General features: G+C 51.3%; 1 protein-coding gene across 3 annotated transcripts; it reads right to left on the bottom strand.

The window, feature by feature from the left end:
- LOC306812803 (corticotropin-releasing factor receptor 1) lies at positions 1 to 26543 on the bottom strand. 3 transcript variants are annotated; one of them, XM_079327670.1, is made up of 13 exons: positions 26454 to 26543; positions 18295 to 18379; positions 9640 to 9759; positions 7785 to 7921; positions 6743 to 6849; positions 6350 to 6470; positions 5715 to 5868; positions 5420 to 5480; positions 4021 to 4093; positions 2889 to 2974; positions 1063 to 1198; positions 842 to 883; positions 1 to 198 (listed from the first exon to the last, which is right to left on the bottom strand). In XM_079327670.1, exons 1-13 carry the CDS (start codon positions 26490 to 26492, stop codon positions 58 to 60), a joined length of 1302 nt encoding a protein of 433 aa, XP_079183796.1. In that variant the 5' UTR covers positions 26493 to 26543; the 3' UTR covers positions 1 to 57. The 3 variants fall into 3 exon arrangements, with proteins under 3 accessions (XP_079183796.1, XP_079183797.1, XP_079183798.1); XM_079327671.1 differs by having other exon boundaries at positions 7836 to 7921; XM_079327672.1 differs by lacking the exons at positions 7785 to 7921; positions 9640 to 9759; positions 18295 to 18379; positions 26454 to 26543 and adding an exon at positions 6926 to 7144.
- Positions 26544 to 27070: the final 527 nt, after the last annotated feature.

Raw genomic sequence — 27070 nt, 5'->3', positions numbered from 1 at the left:
TGTGCCAGGGGTTCCCCAGTGGGGACGCTGGCTCCCGGTGAGGCCTTGGCTCCTTGCTCAGACAGCTGTGGACTGCTTGATGCTGTGGAAGCTGAGGCGGGTCGGGGAGGTGGGGATGGACATGGCCCTGGCCACGCGGGCACGGAGGGAATGCTTGTCCTGCCACCGGTGCCAGCGCTTCCGCACGGCCGAGCGCACCTGGGCGACAGCAGCAAGGGACAGCATCACCACCCAGAGGCTGCTCAAGGCCCCAGCCAGCCTCCTCTGCCCTCCAGCCAAAAAGGGATCATGATATGTGATCTGGTAACAAAACAGGCTCATGCGGGGTAAACTTTCCTGAGCCAGCAAAAGTGTGGGAGCATTTGGAGGAGGCAGAGGAAAGAGCTGCCCAAATACCTGGCCCCAGGATTCACTTCTACTCTCAGCTTCTTTGCTTTCTACTTTTTGTGTTTTGAATCAGAGCCTGGGAAGTGTAGTCATCCATGTGCAACCCACATGTATGGGGCTCACTCTGGGGAAGGATTTCCCTGGGATGGGGAGGAAGGACCCTTGTCTCTGTTGCACCAAATCATACAAGTGCACTCTGCGAGCATCTCTTCTTGGGGGTAGATTTTCCTCCTCCAGAGGAGGAGACAGACAGCAGCCATTCCTGCCTGGGCAGAATCTGTGGCTGCAGATGTACTTGGAGGCGAAGCACCAACTCCAATCACCAAAGACCTTCAGATGGGGAATTAGGGACCAGCACTCCCCAAGCCCTGTGCAGCAGAGCCTCCTGCTGAACTTGTCTGCTTGCAAAGAAGGGTGTAGACCCCCACAAAAAGCCCCAGCCCCTTGTGCTTACCTCGCTGTTCAGGAAGCAGTAGAAGACAGAGACAAAGAAGCCCTGGAAGGAGACAAGTAGCAGTCACAAGCCAACAGGTAGCCCCAAGCCAGGAGCTTTGAAATAGCTCTGGGGTTTGGGGATGTCTGGTTTCAGGAGAAGCAGGATGAGGCATCAGCCAGGATGGGCTCCTCCACATCCCTTGGTGAAAGGGCTGGGGTGGAAGCCAGTGTGACCATTACCTGGAAGGACTCCAGAAAGGAATTGAAGTAGATGAAGACTATCCTGGAGATCTCATCCTCCCCCGGGTTGACAAAGAATAGCATGTAGGTGATCCCTAGCAAGGGCAGCAGCACCAGTGTGGCCTTGACTGCTTTCCTAGGGAGAAAACAGGGACCTGAGCTGCTAGAGCACCGCCTTGGGCACAAGGACTCTGCCCATCCCACTCCCAGCACCAGCATGGCTTGGACTGGTCTGCTAGGACTTGAAAACCAGAGACTGGGGAAGGATGGAACCAAATTGGGCTGTTTTCCAGTGCAGCTCCCAAGGGACTGGGACGGTTTGAGCTATGGGGACCTGTTCTGCTTCTCCACCCAGAAAAGAGCAGTGGAGAGCAGAGGCCTGACCTTGAGCTGGCATGGAATGATTGCTTGGCTGATCTACAGCTTAATTAAAAAGGAATTAAGGAGGGTATAATAATTCACACCCTTCAATATGAGTTTGTGAAAACCATATCTCAGGTAATTAATTTGATATCTTGATGAGATTACAAGTGCAGTTTTTGAGAAGTTATAGTGCTGATACAGAGAGTGTGGGAAGGATTGGGGCTTGGCACCTCATTCCTTTGAATCAGGGGACAAGAACAATGCCAAGTCATCAATTTTTGCTTAAAGATCCCCCTAATGGACAGATTCCAGCAGTAGATGGTTATCCCTGGAGGGTCTGAGCTGGGCAGGGAGGGGGTCTGAGGCCTGTTTTGCATCTCTGTCTTAGAGAACAGTCCCTGACACAAGTGGGCTGATGATGTGGAAAAGCTGGAAGGAACCAAGAATTGGAGCTGGAAAACTACAGTACAGCACATTGACTGGTGTAGCTTGTCCAGGGCAGCCATGGCAGCAGGGGACACATCAGCCTTTACCATCTAAGGTGAGCAGAACCCCTCCAGGGCTGTTCCTTGCCTGGTTTAAGCAGAAGTGCACAGTTTATAGTTTTCCTGTCCCACAGAATATTTCTAGGAAATGAAAATGTTCTCCTGGCCGAAGATGATAAACCCTCCCAAAATGGAGTCAATACCAAAGAGTCTCTCAAAATTGCTGACTGGGGCAAACCAGCCTTTCCCCAGAACCTTTGTCTTTATTTACCCCAAGCTGAACCCCTCATCCCAGTTCAATACTCTGTGATGAGGAAAGCTGGCATTTCCCAGTAATAGAACCAGAATTTTTCCATTCTCAGCTGAAAAAGCCACCCTCCATCTCAAAACAGCTTCTCTTGACCCAGCACAAAGTGAGATCCACCAATTCCCACAGAATGATCCAGACAGAGGCAATGAGGAAGCCCAAATTGTTTTCTATTCCAGGTACTTTGGGGAGCTGCTCTGACCATGCACCTCTTATATTGTCTGCAAAATATTCCCCAAGAGGCAAGGAAGGGTTAAATCTTCCTGCTTTGTGCTGCCACAGTACTGTCTTCTTCTTTACAAGGATGTGTTGGGGTGGCATTGATTCATCACTCCTTCCTCAGCTTTTGCTTTTCTGTCAAGCAGTGATTTAATTCTCACCTCCATGCCAGGATTTGCAGCTCCCAGCCAGGAGAGCTCATCAGATCCCACCAGAACAGGCTTTTGCAAAGAGACTCAGATCCCAAAGGTTCACTCCAAAGGCAGACATGGTCATCCACACTCTACATCACAAGGCTCTCCCTGGCCAGATTTAATGACCATGTACCTCCAAAGAGCATTTGAGGTGCTCTCAGGTATCTCTCCATGCTCCCAGGCTAATGGGGCTGTTCCCATCCCCACTAACCATGAGAGAACCCAGCTGGATTCCTGCAGGGTTGCTCGTGCTCTTACCTGTACTGGATTGTCTCAGATGTGGTTGAAGCTCGGAGCTTGGTCATGAGGATTCGGACAATGTTGAATAGAAAGATGAAGTTAATCTGGGAGGAACAGGGTCTCTTGTTAGTGTTTGCTTCCCCAGTATTTCCTCCCACTTTGTCTGCAATGGCAGAGGGAGCAGGTAGGGGAGATGGGGGAGCCATGGGAAATGGGAGTGTTTCCTCTTGAACCTTATCTACTGCCCTCCATGCACCATGAGAGGACGTCTGCCTTTTTAAAAAACACTTGAACAATAAGATTCAGGAGTTTGGTCAAGGGATCAGGGCAGCAGGGCGTGCTGGGAGATTGCCAAGGAAGGACAAGTGCTAGAGAAAGGGCTGAAGGTGAAAAATAGAGGGAGAGGAAGAATCTAAGGTGGAGAGTGGCTGCCATCACTGCCAGGATCTGCCTGGCTGCAGAATAAGGGAATGGGAAAGTGTCTTTGGAGCTGAACAAAATTGACAGGAATTAGTAGTGGCCTGGCTGCCTGATAGGCAGGGAAATGGGAAGCAGGATCAATTATTTCATCATGCTGGTGCTTTTTACTCCCTTGAGTTTTCTTTGCATTGGGCAAGGTGGGAAGGAGCAGTTTTGGGACTTCATGCACAGCTTTGCCCCTGCAAATACAGGCTGGACCCCCAGCTTGTGACCTGCCACCTCTGCCTTTCTTTGTCCCTCCCCAAAAGACAAAGCCTCATCCATGTGACCCTTGAATCAAGCATTGCTACTTCCAGGAACAGGGAAGTGGAATCCTGATCAGAGAATGGAGTCAAGGATCCCAGGGTTCTGCAAATGCTCTGCAAAGCATCCACCCACACCCAAGCAATGCCAGGGCAGGGATGGAGGGACCTAGTAGTGGTGCATGTTGGAGTCTGCTGACGGGACATCCTTGTCAGAATGTGGTTTCCAGGCTCCTTCTTCAACCCACCCCAAGCCCAAAATTGCTCAAAGGGCAGTTTGGGTGAGGGGCAGTGCTGCTGTGGGGAAGCAGAACCAGCCCCAGCAGAGTGAAGCTAAAGGACAGGGCAATACCCTGTACAGAAGTAGCTGTGTCCCACCTGCACGAGAGGGACTCTCTATTTAGCACACAAGGTCACTTTGCTCTTACCAGAAGCACCAGGATCATGGGGCCTTGGTAAATGTAGTCAGTATAAATCCCAGCTCGCTTCCCAAACCAGCACCTGCAGGGCAAGGACAAGCAGTGTTGGGGACAAGCCTGACATGACAGTGACCTGAATAGAGTCCTGTCCTTGCACAATCTGTAAGTCACTGCCTGTGAGGTGAAAGCACTAGAACTTAAACTGCTGCAGCCATTGTGGAATAGCTTCCCTGGGAACTCAGTAAAAGGCAGTGTGTGTGTGGGAGTGTTTATGGGCTATATATGGATGTGGGAGCTGGTTATTGCAGGACAGGCAAGGACACCCTCCTCACAAAGGAAGTGACTGTCCCCACTCTCTTCTGCATGAGGGCAGCCTCACCTCTCACCCTAGGAGCAGTTTTGGGTACAACAATGTATGAAAGATCTGAAGTCATTAGAGAGCATCCAAAGGAGGGAACGAAGATGGGAGCAGTGTGGAGGGGCCACATGAGAAGCAGCTGAGGGCACTTGGAATGTTCAGCTGGTGCAGAGGAGACTGAGTTTAGATTTTACCAGGGGCTGCAGCTCCTCCCCTTGGGCATCCCCATCTCTGCTCCCTGTAACAGGGATGGGACCCAAGGAAATGGCCTGAGGTTTTGTCACAGAGGAATTTGGGATGGAGATCAGGAAAAGGTTCTTCCCCCAGAGGGTGCCTGGGGGCTGAACAGGCTCCCCAAGGAAATGTTACAGCCTCAGCTCCAGAGCTTCTGGGCAATGCTCTCAGGGATGCACAGGGTGGGATTGTTGGGGTGTCTATGCAGGGCCAGGAGTCAGACTCAATGATCCTTGTGGGTTCCTTCCAGCTCAGGATATTCCATGCTTTTCCATAATCTCACACACAGGTCAGCTCTGTCCCCAGCAAACCCCGCTCAGTCAGGTGTATCCCCGTGCTGGGAGCACCTTGTCAAAGTTGTTCAATCAGTGCCTGTGTGAGGAGCATGGGGCTCCTGAAGTCAGCAGGGAAAACTGCACTGGAAAACAGAACAAGCTGCCATTCATTTCAATGGGCTCCTTTCAACTTTCCACTCTGGGATGAACTCTCAGGTACCTGTTAAGACTTTCATTAGCTGGTGTTTGTGAAAATGGCCCAGGTGGGGGAATTTAGATGTCTGCTGCTTAAATCCCAGCTCCATTTAGCAAACCTGTTGTAGGAGATCTGGTTAAATCTCTTTTTCCCCATTAAAAATCACATTTGCCTTTTGAGGTGAAACAAGAAAGGGCAGGGCTTGTGCTGCAGAGAGCTGAAAAGTGGGATAAAATAATGGGAGAATATTATCTTTTTTTCCTCCCTGACAGAATTCCTGACACAACTGATCCCTGAGGATTTGGGATAGAAAGGAGAGTGGAGGATAAGAGCAATCAGGCTCACTTCTCATTATCGTAGTAGAGTTTCCCAATGGCCCAGGCAACGATGATGGGAAAGGGGATACCTGCAGGGGAACACACAGGTGAGTTTCAGAGTGCAAGATCACCACAAAATCAAACCATAACAGGGATTTTCTCACATACAAACCACCCAGGGAGCTGATGTATCCATGCAAATCCCATCCCCCTGCTCCTGGCACCCTTAGTGCAGCTCTTTGTGTGCAAGAAGAGCTGGAGCAGGGGATGGAGGGGGCGTAACCCATCACTAAACCCTGGGTGAGAGGAGGCCTGGCACTCACACCAGCCGATGAGGATGAACATCCACTTGCGGAGCTTGTCCGTGGAGTAGGTGAGCACGATGGCCGTGTGCAGGTAGCAGCCCTCGCCGAACATCCAGAAAAAGTTGGTGACGTGGAAGTAATTGTAGGCAGCGGTGACCAAGCGGCACCAAACCTGCCAGGAGATGTGGAGCTTGTCAAACTCTGTGCCACAGTGGTGCAAACAATGCACAAAGCAGCACAGACCCCAGCAGAGCAGTCAGACCCATGTTTCTCATACACATAGGGTGCCTGCCAGCCACCAGCCAGCACTATTCACCCCCTGAAGTTGCTTTTGTAGGTACACCTCAGTGACTTCAAACTGAGAGGGTAGTTTTAGAGAAGAAATTCTTCCCTGGGAAGGTGGTAAAGCCCTGGCACAGGTTGCCCAGAGAAGTTATGTCTGCTCCATCCCTGAAAGTGTCCAAGGCCAGCTTGGATGAGGCTTGGAGCAACCTGAGATAGTGAAGGTGTCCCTCTCCATGGCAGGGGGGTTGGAACCAGAGGATCCTTAAAGTCCCTTCAGACCCAAACCACTTTGTGGTTCTGTGATCTCCAGGGTCCTTAGACCCCACAGCTGCTCAGGATTGGGCTGAGCCTGGCAGAGCTGCACCTACCACGTTGCTCTCATGCACCTCTGGGTTCATGGTGAGCTGCACCACAAACCACGTGGCGTTGCGTAGGATGAAGGCTGTGATCAGGTTCCAGTGGATGATGTTTCTCAGGCACCGGATGCTCCTGGAGAGGGGTGGAATAAGCACCATCAGAGCAGGGGGACTGGGTACAGCACTGTTTGTGGAGCTGAGTGTCTCTGTTGGGACCTGCTGGGACCATGCCCTGGGCAGGAAGGAGACCAGGAGTGGAAGCAGAAGAAAAGCAACCTTGAGACAGGCAGGACCCCTCCAGCTTGGAGGGAAGTGGCTGTGGGGGAGGACATGGCAGAGAACAGGAGCTGAGTGGGCCCTGCCTGAGATGATCTCACAGGAACACACAGCAGGATTGTCACTCACCGCAGGCGCATGAAGAGGACAAAGGCCACGAGGAGGGCCCCCAGAGAAACACAGTGGCCCAGGTAGTTGATGATGACAGCAATGTGGTAGTGCAGCTTGCTCTTCTTCTGGGAGGGGAGAGATAGGCAGAGGGTCAGCAGCAGCCCTGGTACCAGCACAAACCCACCTCCCCTACCACATCACCTTTGGCAGCTGCACCTCAAATTCTGGGTCCTTTTTCAGGAAGCAATTGGGGCCCACCCTGGGATAGGACAGTGGAAATGGATGACGATGAGGCTAATGTGGGTTAACAGCTAACCAGGCTGGTTTCACATCCCACCAGAGCAGCTCACTGGACAGCTCAATGCATGGGCATCCTAACCCATCCTCTGGGGAAACCCTGCTGGAACTCAGCTGAGCTCACTGGAATCTTATATCTCAGTTCATCCCCCATTGCCCTGGGGGCAGCTGAGAGGCTGGGATGAATTTGGGCAGAGGGAAAGTGTGAGTGATAATTGAATTAATTGATCACTCGTGCTCTTAGGCACTCATCCAATCAGTGAATTAGCAACTAAGTGAGTGAGAAAACCATTCCTGGCAAGAGATATCAGCATCTTAAACACCAGAGTTGGTATCAACAGCAAATGAAAAACTCATATCTCTTCTCCTGTGCTTCAAGAGGTGGCTTGACCTACTCAGGGGCTTGTAATTCGTAATCCCCATTTTTTTTATCTCTTTCAGCTTCCTAAATATCTCCTTTATTTCATTGTCAGCAGGGAAGGACGGGGTTTTCACTGAGTGCTGTGTCAGGAGGGAGCTGCAGGAGAGTGACAGGTCTGATCTATACCCAGAGACCCTGGGGACCTCACACTGTCAATCCTGTTGGATTTTTCATGGGGATGGAAACAGGCATGGCTTTATTTCTGATGGGAATAAAACTGTAAATCAAGAAGGGATGATAATTGCCACATGCAACTTTTTCACTGGGATGCTGCTGCATGCTCAGCCCTCAGCTCCCATGGGCCATTCCTGGCCTGGATGCTGTTGCCCTTCAAATCTCCACTGTGTATCTCTCACCCTCCTGCCAAGAGCCCAGGGGCTCCCAGGTTCCCACCTCTTCACTGAGGATCTCCTGGCACTGGGAGTAGTTGACACGTGCTGCCCAGCTGCCGTTGGCGAGGCACTCCCTGTACCCATTATCTGAAAGAGAGGATGTCCACCCAAGTCTTAGCAGAGCATGGGATAGGGACAGGCATGTGACCTGACTGTCACCAGTGCAGGGCACTGACTCAGGCCACTTCTGAAGGCAGCTCAGCTGCTGCCTTGGTCACCACTGCAGAACCATAATCCTTGCAATATTTCAGACCCACTCAAGAGCTCTGGGTCTGCCCCAGCTCTGCCCTTGGCACTGGGGAACTCCAACAGTTCCTCACCACACACAGGGATGCAGTGGAAGCAGGACCAGTTAGACTCTTCTTCCTGTTCACTCACTGTTTGCTTGGGTGGTCACATGCCAGCCCAGGATCTCTGCTGAGATGGCAGCACAAAGTTTCACTTCTCTCCCTCAATTAGGAGCTTTTTTGCCCCTCAGCAAGGACAGTAGGTGTTGTGGCTAATTGGGAAGGAATGGTCCAGGTGCCCCAGAGAGTCTGTGGTTGGTGTCAGCACTGGGGTAAGCCTGGGTTTCCTTTAACAGGAGACTGTGAGCCTCATCAGGGTGATGGGTGGGAAGGGCTCAGAGACAGGCTCCAATTGCAATTAATGCAGAGGCTCCTACAGTGGCACAGGAGGCACCACAGAGCAGGAGCTGTGTGTCCGTGCCATCCCCCACAGCTGCAAGAATGTGCAGGACAGAAAAAATTATGTTTTTTGTGAGAAGCAAGGTGTTTCTTTCATCAAAAACAGCACTTGGGTGGTCAGAAACTCAACTTTATCCTAGGAATGACTTTGAGCACTTTTCATATGCTATCACTTCATCCTCCATTCCCAGCGTGTCACTGGCAGTGACAGTGTAGCCACCTGTGCCAGAAGGGGACAAGGTTCAAAGTCTCCTGGTCTTTGCTCAGCTGGGGGCTTCAGACCCCTGTCCCACCTCCAAGGGCAGGGCAGGATCACTCCTCTGCCTTGTCTCCAAGACGGGGAGACATCAGCCCTCTTCTCCCAGGAGGAGCTGCTCATTAAGCTGCTTCTCTGAAATGCCCCTCCCTGAAATCTGGGGCACTGTTCTGTTTATGGTTGCTGAGCTCTGTTCCCCGGGGTGTGTTGTCAGTCAGACCCCTCTCCCAGCATGTCCCAGCATGTCCCCAGCATGTCCCAGCACATCCCCAGCACGTCCCCAGATTGTCTCAGCACATCCCCAGCACATCCCCAGCATATCCCAGCATGTCCCAGCATGTCCCAGCATGTCCCAGCACATCCCCAGCACGTCCCCAGCACGTCCCCAGCATGTCCCAGCACATCCCCAGCATGTCCCAGCATGTCCCAGCACGTCCCCAGCATGTCCCAGCACATCCCCAGCATGTCCCAACACGTCCCAGCACGTCCCCAGCATGTCCCAGCACATCCCCAGCATGTCCCAGCACGTCCCCAGCATGTCCCAGCATGTCCCAACATGTCCCAGTACGTCCCCAGCATGTCCCAGCACATCCCCAGCATGTCCCAGCACATCCCCAGCATGTCTCAGCATGTCCCAGAACGTCTCCAGCATGTCCCTGCATGTCCCAACACATCCCAGCACATCCCCAGCATGTCCCAGCTTGTCCCAGCATGTCCCAGCATGTCCCCAGCATGTCCCAACACATCCCAGCACATCCCCAGCATGTCCCAGCTTGTCCCAGCATGTCCCAGCATGTCCCCAGCATGTCCCAGCATGTCCCAGCACATCCCCAGCATGTCCCAGCATGTCCCAGCACTCTTACTGGTGGTGTTGTAGCGCACGCCGTAGAAGAGCTCGGGGCAGGGCCGTGCCACCAGCTGTCCCCCCGCGCTGCGGGGCCAGCAGGTGCCGATCAGATCCACTGAGGCGTTGCACTGGGGACCTGCAGGACAGAGTGCATGGCCTTGGCACAGCCTCTGCGCCCCCTGGCCACTTCCAGCCTCTTGAGAGGTCAAGATTTGCCTGGAGAGCTGGGGCTGCTGGGCGACCACATGCTCAGCCCCCAGAAAACCCTTATGGCAGACACAAAATGGGGGCTGTGCAAGACTTTCAAGGGCTGCTTGAATCATCCTGGTCGTGACTATTGCTCTGGTCCTGTCTAAACCACTGGGCTAAGCCCAGTTCTGCACAAACCTGGCTTCCAAGTCCATTTGGGGTTCCCTAGCTCTGGTTCCCTGCTCCTTCCCTCAGCCATGGCTTTGGCATGTAGCCCCACAACAGGCACTAGGCCAGACTTGCTCTTCCTCAATGGTGGGTCCAGTCTGGTTCTAAGCCTCTCCAAACATCTCACACTTCCTGGCTACAAAATCTCCTTCCCAGCCATTCCCGGGTTGGTCTTCTCCAGTCTTTCCTGGGTAGAAAACTCCAAAGCTGCTGCTATTTCAGATTTAAAGGATTTGCCTGCTTTTCCCAGCTACACAAGTGTGCTAACATAGGCATTAGGTAGGCCAGATTGCAGGATTTTTTGTGTGTAATTTGTGTATATTTAGAACGACATGTACTGTAGCTAAGTATATCCCTGCTCCATCTCACAGCGAGGTTGGAAGCACAATGGCTGCAATATCCATATATTACAATCCAAGACAAGCAGAAAATGGGTGGGCAGGAGAGGCTAGAAGGGGCAGAGTTCAGTCCAGACCACTCCTGGGTAACAGAGGTGTTTGTGCTGCTGGCACAGAGATATAAATTGCCATCTCCTAAGACAAAACACCCCAATTCACAGCTCCTTGGGTGTGAGAACACAGCATTTCCTCTCCCTCTGGATTTGTGGTTGTTATATGAATGCCTTTCCCAAAAATTCCTGTGGATGGAGCTGGCTAAAGAGTGACCAAAAGCAAAAATGAAAATACTGCTGCTGCTGCTGCTGCTGCTGAAAGTTTTTATGGAGGAATAAGTGTTTTCATCGAATATTGAAAAATTGGCTCCTTGTTATTTTGTGATGTTCTCAGGCAAAAATTTTCAGGTCTTTCAGTGTCTTCAAATATCTCAGCAAGGGAAAACAGTTTCCAAGCATGTGAGCTAGGGAAGCATCAGAGCATGGTGAGTGTTGCCTTCTGCCTCCTATAGCTTGTAGGGAGAAATTAATTTTAACAATGACCTTTGCTTTTAGCTTTGCTAATGTGTAGGGTTGCTGTGGCAACCTTCCCTTTAAGTTAACTGTTTTAAGCCTGTATTTTATAGGGAACAAGGTGCCTTTTATCATGTGTGTGCCTGTGCCTTTCTGCATCCATTCGAATTTACTGAGCTCCTTTGTTGTTTTGACCCAAATTTGACAGAGAAATAGAGGGTCACAGGTGAAAAATTTATGATAACAGTCATCCATGTAAAGAAAAAACAACCAGTAATTACTTAAGCAGATGACAAAGTTAAATTGCAAGTGCTTTCCCTGTTGGCCACCGAGGTGAGAAGCTGTGTGGATGGCTGGAAGGGAAAAGCCTCACTTGGAACAATGCAGCACAGGAAAATGGGGTTGCACGGGAAAATGGGTTTGCACACTCCTAATGACCATGGCAGCTCCTGCAGCTGTCACAACCCCTCCCGGGGACTGTAGGGCTGGGCACAAATTCAAATTTTTTTTGCATATTCCTTGCCTCAGTTTCCCTCCTGCATTCCAGGGTCTGTTTTAGGGGACAGAGAGGATTGCTCAGGGAGGACAAACAATAAGAGTGAGTAATTAAAAGTCAGCAGGGCCAGAGAGCAACTTTGAGGATGCTCTTCACCAGTAAAACAAACCCACAGCAATGCCATTAATAAGCAAACCCAAGAGAGACTCGTGGAAATGATGCAGCCAGATGTGCATAATTCTGTGGTATGTCTGCTCAAGGCTGGATTTAACATCTCCACCTTTCTCTGAGGCACTTGGTGGGATGCTGCCTGGCACTCCTGTTAGAGCCCAACAGGATCCCAGCAGACACCAAACCCAATGGGTCCCACCAGTCCCACCACAGGGAAGGTGTACCAGCACCAGCAGGAGCTCAGTCCTCCTCCTCCCATGGGTTGGGGTGGTGCTGTGGGGTTACATTGGGGTCTGGGGCTGCAGTCAGATGACGAGATGTTCAGCAAGGCTCTTGGATGCTCCTGGACCTCTCCCTGTGCTTCACCCCCACGCTGCCACTAGCAGCGTTTGGAGCTCTGTCCCACCACGTTCTCATCTAGTGGGTGGCTGTAATATTTTTCCCAGGCTTACACTGAGAAAGGCTTGATGAAGAAAAGCTGCAGAAAGCAGATGCTGCTCTTTCTGCCCTCTCCAGCATACAGATAGGAGAAAAAACCCCTCCTGATAGGGAGGTGATAAGTACAACAGTGAAGGCAGAGGGTGCCTTGAGGGTTGCAGCATCCCCTGTACTCAGGAGAGCTCTGCTCCAGCTCTCCCTGAGTGTCTCCTGGCTCCCAGCATTTAGAACACTGTTTAGCATAGAAATGACATGTTTCAGTGCACTAAATGCTCCCCTGCCTGCTTGGCCCATCCAAACATGGCCCATCCATGTTTGCAGGGGATTATTCTACAGGCTCTGCACACTAGTGCTGCGGCTTCTCAGCTCCTGCGTGGCTGCACAGGTTTGGTCTTCGCAAATTTACAGCAAGAAAGGTCGGTGAATTTCCTACCTGCATTCAATCCTCCTATTTTGGCTTCTTCCCACACAGAAATATGCTGTTTGGAGGAGGAAGGAGCAGGCCGTACTTTGAGACAGGGAATGTGGCACAGGGGAAGTCACTCCAATCCCTTCTCATCCTATTACCTTTGGGTTGTGCTGCTCTGAAGCAATATAAAACATCTATTTTCTTCTGAAGAGAAAAGTGTCTGTCCAGGGACTTATGCTGAGACAACTATAACACAATCATTGTCTCAGGATAACTGTAGCAATGTCTCACCTGTTTCTAGAAAACATCCTTCTCCAGCCTGCTCCCACCACTTGCAGGGGCCACCAAGATGACTCTGAGCTAAAGCCACAGAGCCAGATGACACCTGGAAGGGTAAAGCTCTCCACTCCCAGCTCATCTGCCAAAAGATTTTGGGCAAATTTGAAGAGGATGGAGCATGTTTATCCTGGTCTGGCAGTACCAGACGTGTGGCCACAGTGCTCCTGAGCTGCTGCCAGGAGGTCTGAAGTGTTATCATGCCTTCAAGCCATTGCTGGGATGCTTGGAAGAGGAGTAAAGCAAGGTTATGTTGATATAAGTGTGCTGGTAAACACATCCTGCTTTATACTGGGCAGAACTGGGCAGCAGCACAGTGTCCCAGTTTGGTGCTGTGCACAGACATAACTCTGAAGTGTGGAAGGGTGAAGCCTCTCTCCTCTTCTGCAATGCAGAGGGGCCAGGAGAGATGATGGAAATTTGAACTAAAGGCTCATTCCCATGGCTGGGAGTGATGGTGTTATTTATCTAAGGTGTCTCAAGAGCCTAACAGCTTAAAGTTGTTAACCTGTATCACTACCTGTCCTGAGCTCTTCTTCAACCATAGTTATCTCTGCCCTGATGTCCTCTGTGACCCCATTGCTGCTGCTGCCTCCTGAGAATCTCCCCTGGGTCTCTGCTGCAACATTTGCATTTGGCAATCAGGGCTTCATCTCCACATCTAATCAAAATACAACTCACTGTGATGTCTAATGCATCAAGTGCAAAATTGCACAAAAATCTCCTTGTCTCTCCCAGGCAACTCCAGCAGAGTGGTGAATAAGAAAGATCCATTTCACACCTTATTGCCCCAAAACAAGGGCCTTTGGGGGATGCTTTAACTTCCAGGTGAGGTGCCAGGGAGGGGTGGCTGGGTCAAGCTGCTGACTCACGCAGACTTAAATTGTTTAGTAGCACTTTGAGGCATTGAGGGAAATGGCACTGGGGAACAATTTATATTAACATGGGGTAGAATTGGGGTGGTGGAGCTGTTTGCCTTCCCTCTGAGCAAGGGTTGGTTCCCAATATGGCTGGGAGCAGCTGTGGCTGCCTCAAAGTAGATCCTTGCTTACACCCCACCTCCAGCACTGATTTCAGTAGCACTGGAGGCTTCTCTTTACCTTTGTAAGACTCTAGTCCTTAAAACATCCCCAGCAATCCTCCCAAGCATTTAAATTCCATGATCCTTGATGTAAAATAATTATCCAGGCTAGTTAAGCATTATGATACCTATGGGTCTTTGTAATGAATTTTTGGCTTGTTGCTATTCACTGTCACTGACTAGCCCCTCGGGTCTTTGCTGCTGCTTTGGAGAAGAATAAATAAAAGGCACCAAACCCAGCTTGTGGTGTTGGAATCTGATGCATCTGCTCAATGTTGTCACTTAAGATGATCCATGTACAGCTTTACAGCATATATATGTATATAATATATATATATAATGTAGTGGGTTGTCTTTGGGGCTTGTCTTGTTCTCCTGACATGAACCACGGAGTGTTTGGAGTTGTGTTCATAACCAAGAGTGGCAGGAAGTTGTTTATTCCCTGGGGTTGGCTGGGATTTTGTGGTGGGTGAGTGAAGCATCAAAATCCCTCCCTGGCAGAGTTTTCCCAGCAGAGCCTTCTTTTCAGTTTGGCTACAACTGAACAGTCTCTGGCAGTGACTTCACTGCATCCTGTCCAAAGTTTAACTGCTGTAGCTGCTGCTCACACTGGGACGTGCCAGGACACGGTTTGGTATTGGAAAACCTCATCACCTTCCCTCCTCCACTACAATAAAATCTGAATATCAGTGAGTTGCTATTGACATCCCCGTTTCTCAGACAATGGAGGAGGATGGTTATATCAACATCAGTATATGTTTAAACCACTAGAATTTTCCATATAGATGAGAGTTTTGTTTTCCAGAACTGCTCAGTACCATGTTCCTCCCTCAAGTCCCTGCCTAGACTCATTGCTGCACCTTTAACCCTTGCTTAGCTTCTTTATTAGTATTTCTGCCTCAGTGGGAGAGATGCCAATGAGACTGAAGAGAAAAGAGTTGCTGGTGTTAATTTGACCTTTATGAATTTAAATTCCAGCTTGACCCATGTGAGTCAGTGGGTGAATGAAGGAGCAGTGGCACATGGAATGCTGGAGCAGCATCAGAGCTTTGGGAGCTGAGCTGGAGTAGGTGGAAAGGCTCTTGGTCAAATTGCCACCTGCTGTGAAAGGTGTTACCAAACTTAACTGATAGTGCCTGTGAACAATATCTTCTCATTACTGCTTCTTAGCCACAGGATTTTGCTGTATCTGGAACAATTAGATTTGACTTATTTAATGCAAAGCTACACTTCCTTTCCCCCTTGAAAAAACCTTCAGTTAAAAACTCACAGACATTTTTTTTTTCTGCTTAGCTTTGGTGTCATTTTTCTTTGTTTTAGGTGAACTGGCATTGCCATGAAACATTTCTTTTCTGAAAAGGAATTTTCTGTGCTCCCCTCTCTCTCTCCTGAGCACACACAGAGGATTGAGAATAAGAATTCCTTGTGATAAAAAGCTTAAAGGTCAAAATAAAAAGATCATGCAGCCAGGACCAGAAGAGGATGTGAGCAATTGGGTGGCAACTCCTTGGGCTGATCCAGGCTTGAGAGCTACACATGGCAAAACAACCCCTTGAGAGTGCCCCGGGCTTGCTCTGCTCAAGTGCTTTCTGCTGAGCTGCTTTGGAAAAGCCTCATTATTAATTAGAAGAGGCTTTCCCATCTTCTCAGATTTGCTCTTCCCTCTCCAGGGAAGCAGTCCTGCAACTGCAGGGAATGCTTTGCCCTGGGGGATGAAATGACCTTGTCCCTCCCCCATGGGCTTTGTGACAGAGGGAGAAGCAGCTGCACACAGACCCTGGAGAGTTTAAATCATCAGCCAGAGAAACCTGAGTCAGTCCATGGGCTGGGAGCCCTTGAGACAGCACCTATCCACCTCAGACAAGGAATGCTGATCCTCACTGTGTTCCTTTTCAAGCTTAATCTGAGACTCTCGTGGTTGGCAGATGTTTGGGGGTGCAGCTGACCTGACTTCCTGAATATGCCATGCTGACCTCAAACCCAGCCTGCTATTCCCTCTTCACTGCTACTGTGGGAGACAGCTTTCTGATGGAGCATCCAGCTGTGCCCATGCCCCAGCCCCAGCTAAAATCAGGGGCTCACTGACAAGAATTTAATGGTTACCTAAACTATCAAGTTGGAGCATCCCAATGAGCCTGAATTCCCAGGGACATCACCCTGCACTGGGAACTTGAAGGAAAATGGGTAAAACCATGGTTATAAGAGGGCAGGACAGGAGAGCTCTGTGAGACCCAGGTGCTCCATGACCTGGGATAAAAGTTTGCACCACCTGCACCCCCTGAACCTGGACAGCATCACCTCAGTGTGCCTCCAGCCTCTGCCTCACTGCTGTGGCACAGACTTTTCCAGCTCAGTGCACATGCCTGGAGACTGCTGGCACCCTGGTGACATCACTGTCCAGGCACACATCCTCCTTAAAGCTGAGAGATGAAGGGACTGGTGACCCAGGAGAGGAGGAGAGCCCACGCTGGGCTGTGTTTTGGAGGAGGGATGCTGCACACAGGCACGAGGCAGTGCCTGGCCCTGCATCCAGCAGATCCCCTGCTGAGCTGCGTGCTGGGGGACGCTGGAATCGTGTTATCAGCATGTGTCATTTCCCAAGGGTTGTGAAGACATTAACAAATTAAGTCTCAGAGCCCTGCTGCAATTCTCATTAGCATCATCCTAACAACTCTTTATGTTAAATAGCTCAAATCGAAGTTTCCAGTTTAGTAAATATCCCTCCATAGGAATCACAGTCTCCATCAGGCAGGGTCTAAATGGACCCCAAGGACCAGGGCTGGTGCTTAACTCCACTTCCCAAGCAGATGTAACACAATTAGTTTCACCTCCAACTCTTGTTCTAAGTCCCCTTCTCCAGCTGGAAGTGGCTCTCACGTGTGCCAGCCCTGTCCAAATTAATGAGTTGCTCAGGAATTGCAGGTTGGATATGTGGAGACAATGGACAATTTGCAAATCTGAACCTCACATTCTCCCCTCTGCCAGGGAGATGGAGACTGAGGTGCACTAAATCCTGCTTGGAATCATGCTGACAAATCCCCAGTGAGCAAAGCCTAATCCTTGCAGAAAGCAGTCCTCAGTGGTGATAATTCCAGGGCAATCCATCAGCAAACGACAGCAGAAATTCTCCCCCCTTTCTGATCTCTCCCTGGGGCTTGGGAGGTTCCAGCAGTGGGTGGAAAAGGCCACAAGCTGGGCATGAGGGTTTTCTGGGACCTGCCTGCTCCCTGGGTCAAGATTTATCACAGCTTAACATGGCCAAGGACAGGCACTCACTGAGCAGAGAGATGAAACCTTCAGGGAGCAAACCACAGTAGTGACCAAGTTTCTTGTCTGAACAGACATCCAGGCATTGCCACTCCACAGGCAGCTCTGCTGTCCCCTGCTTTCTGCCTCTACCTCGTGATCTTGGGAAGCTTCTTGCAGGAGAAGGTAGTCTGAGTTTGGCCAGACACTACCAGCTGGTGCCAAGATGGGATTTATATAAAAGGAGTTCTTAATGTTGCTGTTAATGGGTGGTGAGCAGCCATTCCTCAGCTCTGGGTCCCCATGGCCATCCTTCAGTGCTCAGTCCTGTGGCCATCCATCACCCTGACACAGAGTTCCTTGGTGCCCACTCTGATTCTCATTCAGTCATGGAAAATCAACACTGCAGCATCCCAGAACTGGGGAGTACTTTTCTCCTCATCCCTGTAAGCTCCACTCCTTCTCACACTTCTCCCCCAAAACCTGTCAACTGAACCAGACCTGTCACTGCTGAGGTGACATCCAAGTCACATCCTGAATATAGGGTAAAAGCCACTTTTGGCACAAGCTCTGACATGATTGGATCAAACCCATGGACAATGTTGAGTAGGAGTGGGCTGTCCATGACCGTGCTGCTCCCACCTGTCAGGGCTGAGCCAGGGCTATAGCTGTGTCCCCAGAAGCTCTTCATGACTGGTGGCCTCCCAAAGTGCTCAGTGGCACCTGTGTAGGAGAGCTGGGGGCTGGAAGCTGGCTGAGCCCAGAGCCATGGTGGCCACACTGCACTGGTGATGTGGTCTCCACAAAAAGCCAAAACCTGCAGTCATCATGCCTGGGCAGGGGGATGGTAAAGGGGGGTGGACATCAGAGCCAAAGTCCTGCTGTCTCTGGGCATGGCATAGAACAGGCAGCCAGCCCTGATGTCTCTGTCCATCTCTCCCTTTGCCCAACAGACATTTATTTTCTCCATTTTCATCTCCTGAGATTTGCACTTTCCACCTGCCTCCACTGACTCCCTGCAAGGAGGCTGCAGCAGCACCAGCAGAGAGCTGTGATGCAGTGTCTGCATATCCCACCTCCCCAGAAAGGATCCAGGCAGCAGCAGATGAGCCCGGAGACACCCCTGAGGCCCTCCCCAGCACCGGGGGTGGCTGCAGGGGCGGGGACACTCACCGGTGTGGTTGGTGACGGGCGGCAGGCTCTCGCAGTGCTGCTCCTGGGTGGAGGCTGCAGCCGGGCTGTCCCAGAGAAGCAGTGCCTGCACGGAGAGAGCATCAAGGCTGGGGTGCAACGTGCACTGTGCTGCTTCCCATCCCCACGTGCCTCATTGGGTCAGATCTGAGCTTGTCCATGTCTGGGTGAGTACCACCCCCAAAGCTGCACAGTGCACAGGGACCATTTTCAGGATGGTGTTTAGGGAAACTGTGCTTTCCCAAGGCTGGGGACTGCTCTCTGTTTCCCAACAGTGATCCTCTCCTGCCTCAACCTCCTCAGCAAACCCTCCTGCAGCCCCTGCTGAATTGTGGAACCTCTGCTATTTAGCATTTTAATCAACACTTTTGGGTTTAGCATCTTTCAATCCTGAGAGCAGACAGGGGAAACATGATGAGCCTGACACCACGCTTGGATTTTCAATCCCTTACTGAAATCACAGCCTTGTAATTTGTCAGTGGAAAGATGTCCTTAAGGAGATCCAATCCACAGACAACAAGCTCTGGCTAAAGTCTTTTTTTCCAGAGAATTGTCAGCAAACAATGGTAAATGTTGGTACATTCCCATTGAGTCGGAAAGAACCCACCACGATCTGCCCAGCTCTGCTAAAACTCTGCACAAGGAGCTATTTTGGAAAAAATATTATTGAATTATTGTGCCTTTGCAGGAGTTTGAGGTAACTAAAAGTGAGAAAACCAATTGTCAGGATGAAGGGATTTCAAGGATGGCAGAGGGATGGTGCTGTTGGTCTCAGAACTCACCAGGGTGCAGGTGAGGGAAGGACAGGAGCTGATATTTTGCAGAACACAGATTTCTATACTAGCAGCTGTCCACTCCCTCCTCAGCTCAGAGAAGGGTGACACAGTCTCACCCTCTCTGCTCCACCAGCACTAAAGTGGATGAGTCTCAACTCCACTTCTTTCACCTCCATCGACTGACCGAATCCGCTGGAGAGAAGTTACTGATTAAATGACAGAGCTGCGCCCCAAAACAATTCATATACAGATCCCCTGGGAAATAGCCCTGAGGCTGAAGCAGAAGGGCTGCACCTCCCTGCTTGAGGCAAGCTCCCAGCTCCTTGGGGACAACAGCCTCGGCCTTCCCCATCAGCCAGGCTGATTCCTAGTGCCTGAGCCCCCCTTCCTGAGTGCCATTTACCTCCCAAACTGCTCTGAACAGGGAGAAGACATTCCTCCTCTTGTCCTTGAGCCATAGAAACATTGTCTGCTCTGGCTGGCACACCCAGACATCCTCATGCCTTAGCAAGGCATTAGCAGGATTTATTCAGATACAGAGACAAGCTCAGCACCCACTTGCTCTTTTCCAAACAACTGTTTACTGCCTTGGGAAGCTGGTTTTGACAGCAAGAGAGATGTCAGGCAGACATATAAATGGAGCTGAGAATAGCTCCCTTGTTGTGACTGCTCCAGATGGCACAGGGGATCTGGCAGCCCAACCCTGCCCTGGCCAGGAGCTGCTGGAGCTCCTGGATGCTGGTCCTGCAGAGCCCAGCACCTCCTGAGTCTCCTTTCAGAAAGCTGAGACCACCCAAACTCCAGACAGGGGGGAATCAAGGCACAGGGCGGCTGCTCCCCTCTGTGTTGATGCCCACAGCTGGTGCCCACTGCACCTGGTGGCTCTTGGCATTGGCAGCTGAGACAGAAGGGCTCTGCCCAAAAATGGCTGGGAAAGTTTGTCTACCTGAATAGGCTTTTATGGGTTAATTGGATGTGTGTCTCCTAATCCCAGCCTGCTCCAGCCTGGCAGTGCCCATTCTCCTTCCAGACACAGGGAGAGGTCTTGGCGCTGAGCAGCACAGGAGAAGCCACAGCCAGAGGGGATGGATGGATGATGGATGGATGGATGGATGGATGGATGGATGGATGGATGGATGGATGGATGGATGGGGATGGAGCAGCCACTGGCTCTTTGCAGGCTTTGGCAATGAGCTTGTTTCACTGCAGCATGGCCAAAGCTCTTAACAGAGGCAGAGGTTTTGTCCCACTCCTGTCAGCATTTTGAGGGGAAAAAGCAGGGATGCTGGCAGCTGCAGGGGGATTTGCTGCAGTGAAAAAAATTCTTACCTGGCACGTGCTAGTCACTGTCTTATCTCTTTTTTTTGTTCTGCTCTTTGTGGGTTAGTGCAACTCCTCCACACTTACAGCGAGAACAGGTCAGAGCTCCATCCTTGAAGGGCTTCTGGTGGCAGAGCATGCTGCTCTGTAAGATGGCACCTGGTGCCCAGCAGGCTCAGCCTGGCTGGGCTGGAGCCCAGCTCACCTCAGCAGCCCCACAGGGCAGGGGGTCAGGCTCGGGCCAGAGAGGGGCCGTGTTCCCCCGCCCCTGTCCTCCTTCACACTGCCATGGCAGATCCTGCTCTGCAGGCAGACATGCCTCTCTGACCTCCCTCAGCCTGCCAAAATCCTGGAGAGCCTCAGCTGAGCCCCCAGCTGTCCGGGAAGGAAGGCAATCTGCTCCTCTGGAAGCTTTGCACAGTGCTGCAGTCAGCCCCACAGGGAGGGACCATGGTTGTGCCAGGAGCTGCACGGGGGCCCTCACCGGCAGCAGCATCTCCTTCATCACCAGCCACCATTGTCTCCCCTGCTGTGACCTCAGCAGCCATCCAGCTCCCTCCAGGCTCTCTAACATCTCTGCTTTATACACCGGGATGGCTCTGGTTTGCCCTTGGACCTCATGAAGCACCAGCTCCTTCCTTTCATCCCCACATTTTCTGTAGCAGAACCAGTCCCCCAGTCCTCACTGGGCAGCTCAGACATGAAAACCTGACACTGCTCCCCTGTCTCCTGCATCCCACACCAAGAAAACATCTGCTGTGGTTGGTGTTCCACCACCCACTATGCTAGGGCTGTCCCAGAGGGGAAACTGAGGCACTGAGGACCACCTGTCTCAGGTCACTCAGACTGTGGGGCTCCACATGGGGCAGATCTCTCCGATCTGGACACACCAACCATGTCCTGGTCCCACCAGGGCTCTAAAAATAACACTTGGTTATTTTGGATCTGTCCTTGTGTCTGTGAGGGGACAGGGTGGCAGGTCCCCTGGGCCAGGAGATGCAGCACAGTGGACTAGGACAGTGTCAGCTCATCAGCACTGGGAGTCTGGCAGCTGCTGTGGGGGTGAGCAGCACACTCACACACATGGCGTCAGTCTCTGTGACCTGCCACTGACCTGGTAGAAAAATTCAATTAATAGTAATTAGGAATTAATGTCCCCTTGTGGTGCTTTGCTCTCCGAAGCAATCCACGGATACTAATTAATACATTCACATCCAACTGCAACATCACCCCCTACACTGTGTTACCCAGGGACACACACGTGTCCATCCCCCTCCCACCCCCCTCTATAATGCTGCCTCAAAAAGAGGGGATCTGCATGGCAGCAAGGGCTGGCAGCTCTGAGCACGAGATAGATGGCTTGTAGCCTAATTAGCAATCTAGGAGGTGCAGAGCTGAGGGGCTGGGATTGGAGAGTGGAGCGATTAGTGGGATTGAAGCCTGGGATAAGGCTGGGAGACAGGGCCTTGCACAGAGTGGGGAGGGCAGTGGGAGCAGTGGACAGTGCTTGACCTTCCTGGGAGGGGGACAACACCAACCACTCCAGAGCTGTCCTTGCTGTAGGGACCTCTCTGACCCATCACTTCTGCCCCCTGGCTTGGCTGGGCTTGCTGCCCACTACAACACTTTGTGTGGAAAAGGAAAGACCTCCTGGAATACATGGGCAGGGAAGGGCTGAGCAGCTGCTGCCCTGGATCTTTGCTGAGGTTCCCTGGGGTATTAGGCTGGGATGGAGCCTGTTCTTGGCTCTGAGCCTGCTGAAAAAGGTGTCAGACTTTGGGTACTAAATACAATGAATGTTAAAAGAGCTGGATGCCAACTTCAGATGGCAGAGCAGCATCAGGCAGAGCAGCATCAGTGGTGCAGGAGTCCCTCCAGGATGGCAGCTGGAGCTGGAGGTCGCCTGCAGCAGTGACTGACAGGGCTGCTCCTCAAATGTACTTGGAGGTGCCTCCAACCCCCTGTTCTCCTGCCTTCACCACAGGGGATCTCTTTGCCTTTGTCTCCTCTGACTTCCAGGAACTATTTTCTGCAGCTGGGGAGCTTCTTACCTGCTCCACCTGAAGGGCTTTTGCTTGGCAAAGTTTCACCCTCAGCTGAAGCCATAAATGAAACCTCCAGGCAGCATCTGGTCCATGAAGGACCCTCTGTACACCTCTGCCCTAGACCTGGCAGTAACCTGCTTTGCCACCCAGGATCTCATGGCTCCTCCAAGCCCCTGTGCTGCCCTACCAAGCCCCTGTTTCTCCTTCATTGCTTTTCCAAAGTCCCATCCCAAGCCCTGCCAGCATGGAGGCATCAAGGCAAAGCTCAGGCAATGGAACAAGGCTCAAAGCAAGACCCGTAGGGGGATTTTCCATGGCTGATGTTACTCAGGGGGAGAGCAGGCAGTGAGCACATCTCCATCTGGCATTAAAATCTGTGAGTTTATTAATTTATCTGTATTAGAGGGCCAGTCCCTGTGGTGTGTAAACAGGAGCTTTGGTGAAGGTATTTATTCTGTTTGGAGTCACTCTCCAAGCGTGCTGGATGCAGATCCTAACAAAAGAATATCAATCAGGGCTAAATGAATGCCCTGTAAAAACTGATTTATGATCAATTAAAGGTTTTCCTGGATTAAGCTCTGGTATCCCTTGCTTGCCATAAATAATTCTGACTTCATTTATCTGTCAAGAGAGACATGGATTTCTGGGGATAGGTGAAAAAATGACTAATGGCATTTGGGTGTTGGAAGCAAAAGGCACAAACAAGCTGGGGAAGGGGACACAATCCATGCAGCTCCTATGTGATCTGGATTTGCAGGGGCAGAGGCTGCTGAGGAACATTGGAGTGATGGACACAAGCCTGGGGGATGGCTGTTTTTCCAAGGCAATTTTATTAAACTCTCCTGCAAATTGTACATGTGACTCCTGTGCATTTAACAGGTATTTTCAATTTTGGATTGGACATTTTTCCTCCAGTTTTGTCCCAAAACCACATCATGACTGCTCCAAACCCCCTCCTTCACCCATCACCTTTTTAGGGCTGTGCCCTGGGATGAACATCCACAATTAAATTCCCCATAGTTTTTTTCACTGGTTTATTCACATTCACAGCTCAGGAAAGCTCGGCCACACCAAGGCATCTGTCACTGCCTATCCAGGGTGAATAGTGAAGATTTCAGGGTGAAAGAGGGACTGTGATCTGCAAAATGCCAACCCACTTTTCCCTTGGCCATTGGAATGGAGATGACTGCTCCAGGGAGGGTGACTGTGGATAAAGCAGAGTAGGAGAGTCTCTTCTATCAGCTCAGAATACAGTTAGGGAAAATAAGAAAAACAACAGATGGGCCCTGGGTATGTTATTCCATCTTCAGAAAGAGCCACCCTCTCCTGAGTGACAGCTCTGAGGTGTTGGACAGTGGCTCCTGGGCTCTGCTTGGTGAGGGATCCCCATGATTTGGGGGTTGATTTGTATTTTGGGTTCAAAAATTGTTCTCACAGACAAAGCCACAGATGTAGCCTCTCTAAACACTGCAGACCCAATTGCAGCTTGAGCTTGTCACTCACAACAAACTTCTAGGCTAACCCTGTGCAGGATTTTGGGTGAGAAGAGCTGGATTTCAGGGCAGGGTTGAGCTGGTGGTGCAGGATATTGTCATTGTATTCCTATATATTCATCCTATGGTGACAGAACAGCTATTCTGGGAACAGGCTGTGCCTTTTCCATTCACTTCTTTGCTGGAGATGTGAAACCACAGGGATGATTTCATACACACTGAATCAACTCCAGCTTTTAAGGAAAGTGAGGACTGGAAGAGATCCCCAGGGTCAGCATGTCCTGCAACTGCAGCTCTGCATCTTATGCAAGGATTGGAGCATGGAAGGGGCAGGACTGTATTTTGGGCTTATTGGTGCTGGAGGTAGTCAAGTGAGAGGAGAGGGGAAATTATCCCATCCTCAGCATCAATCTCTGATTTTTCATAAAATGCTTTTGCATTTTGCAGAAATGACATCGGTTCCTGACAGAGCTGCAGGTGGACTGGTTTATTTTAATCACTTTTTTAGTTTGTTTAAATGACTTGCAGGGTGTCAGGGAGCACTTGGCAGCAAGTTTGGCTGCCTGTCTCCTAGTCTGTCTGTCTGACCTCCTGAGGGATGTCTATCTGGTAAAGCAACATGGGCAAACTGGTGCTGAAGTGGAGCTGCATGGGGAACATCTAAACTGTGCCAAGCCAAGGCAGGTCTGTCCCTGCTGACCTCTGTGTGGGAGCTGGGCTGCTGCAGGTCTCTGCACTCACAGGCTGGGTGCTGCTGCAGGTACACCTGGCTGCAGGGATGCACTCACAGCTGGAGTTCAATGGTCCTTTAGCCCATGCTGTCCCAGGGAGAGGGTTGGGACTGTTCTGGAAAAGCATCTGAGTTTTGAATGCATGTATTTATAAGGAAAAATAGGCAGCTTGACTGCAAAGAGGGGGGAGGGTTGTAGATGGGCTGTTTCTTTTTGGAGCCACCTGGGAGAGGCTTCTCTTTCCTGGACTGGTTTTTGTGATGCACCCCTCTCCCCCTACCCAGTCCCAGCTCCAGCACAGGGGTGGTTATGTCTCAAAATCTGGAAGATTTTTGAGGACTTGTTGCCCCAGCTTCACAAGGAGAATATCCTTGGGGAACACCTGGGGATGGTGAGGGAATCCCCTGAGCCTAAGGAGCTCAGGGGATCCAGGAGCACAGAGGATGGGATCTGTGTCTCAAGCAACTTCAGGCTTCTTCTGGACCACTTTTTGCTCACTGAAGTTATCATGGTGCTCACACGGATGTCCTGACCAGAACATGCCCTTACAGCATGCACTAGGTCTGTGTTGTCCCTGCAGACCGGTCAAGAAGGACCTGGGCTGAGGGATGAGATTCTGCCCTGTGTCACCTTTATTTCTTATATCAGAGCCAAACAAAACCTGAACCAGGGAATGTGACAGCAAAAGAGTTCCCATAAATCCTGTCAATAAGGCTTAGTGGTTTGCAGTGATAGGAGAGAGCAGCTGCTCAGAAGAGATTTTGGAAGCAATACCAACTTGACAAGGGGGTCTCCTGGTGAACATCAGCCCTTCTTATCACTTAGGTGAGAACCTTCCTGGCTCACAGGTGCAGCTGATGTGTGTGGGGTGAACAGTGGGGTGCACAGCCTGCAGGGTATGAGCCATAGTGGTGCCAGTGGGGAGGGCTCTCCCTCCACTTTACCTGCTGTTTTAACTGTGCAGTCCCAGCTGGGCCACTGAGACACCATTCTGCAGCCAGGCAGGCAGATTTGCTCTTTTACCCCTCCTTGGCACAGAGGTTTTATCAAAAGCCTGATCATTTTGTTTAACTGGCACTATAGGCTTGTTCAAATAAAATTCAAGATTTCATTCAGAAACCCCTTCATCTCATTTGTCCAGGGTTTGGAATTTAAACAAGCATTGGGCTGTGAATGTTTCCCTCTTTGATGAGCACTCAAGGTGGAGGAATATTGCTTCTGACACAGCATTTGCATATTGTGCAGGGCTGCAAAATTAGCAGTGGCTACAGTTCCACAGTGAGCAAATGAGAGAGAAAAAGTCTTGTGCTTTGCAGGTGCAGGAAGGGAAAGGAGAGGCTTCCTTAGAAAATTAATTATGGGGGGTACAATTGGGTTCTTCATTTGCATTGTTCACATCCATCATGCCCCCAGAGTGGCCACCCCCTCCCGCAGCCTGGGAAACTGGTGGCAGCTGGTTTCACTGGGAGGTGCAAGGCTGGGAGCTGCTGGGAGCCGTGGGCTGTGCTCAGGAGGACCTGGCTGCAATTCCCCCCTTTAAATGATCCTCTGACTTCAGCCCCCCTCCCCGACGGTTTTTTAGCATCACGAGCTCTTGCCAAGCCCCAGTGCCTCGACTGGAGGAATTCTCCCGAAGGCCCTTTGTGTTGCAGCTTCTCTTTTTACTTTTCCATTCAAAGAAATTGAAAAGTCACTGCAGAGAACGCGGAGGGCGCAGGAGTGACGGGGAGGGGGCAGAAGGGCCCTTGTGGGAGAAGAGGACTTAAAGCACCTTACCTTGAGGAGGAGGAGGAGGGCAGGATGTGTGCTGGGCATCCTCAGCGGCCCCGGCGCGCAGCTCCGCGGGGCATGGCTGGCAGTGTCCGCGCTGCCCTGCCGTCGGGGAGCCGATCCTCTGCGCGTCCAGCCGAGCAGCTGCCGGGGCTGCGGCTCCTCCTGCGTCCCGCTCCTGCCTTTTATAACCTCCGTGCAGCCGCTGCTCCCGCTGCCCCCCTTCCAGCGCGCCCGGCGATGGGCTGCATCCCTCCTTACCAGCCTCCCACTCCCCCTTCTCTCCCTCCTCCTCCCCTCCCTCCTCCCCTTTTCCTCCCTCCACCTCCCTGGTGCCTTCCAACTCTATTTGTATTTTTTTTTCCCCTTTTTCCTTCCCTCCCTCAGCATCTTAAGCAGCAGAAACTTCCCACCGGCCGAGGGACCGCCCTCCCGGCTCTCCTTGGAGGGGGATTGCTCCTCTCCATCCTTCTTACTCCCATCGTGCAGACACTGTGGGCTCTCTCCTGCGGAGCCCGGGGGCTTCCTTTGTGTCCTCAGAGGGTTTGGAGCTGCAGTTTGCCGGGGATGAGGGGGTGAGTGGGTGCTGTGCATTTGGGGATTTCACTCCAGGGCTCTGGCAG

The sequence above is a fragment of the Erithacus rubecula genome (genome assembly GCF_903797595.1).
Source record: "Erithacus rubecula genome assembly, chromosome: 27".
In the NCBI taxonomy this organism is placed as follows: Eukaryota; Metazoa; Chordata; class Aves; order Passeriformes; family Muscicapidae; genus Erithacus; species Erithacus rubecula.
Note: the sequence above shows the minus strand (reverse complement) of the source record. Positions and strands in the feature narration are given on the sequence as shown.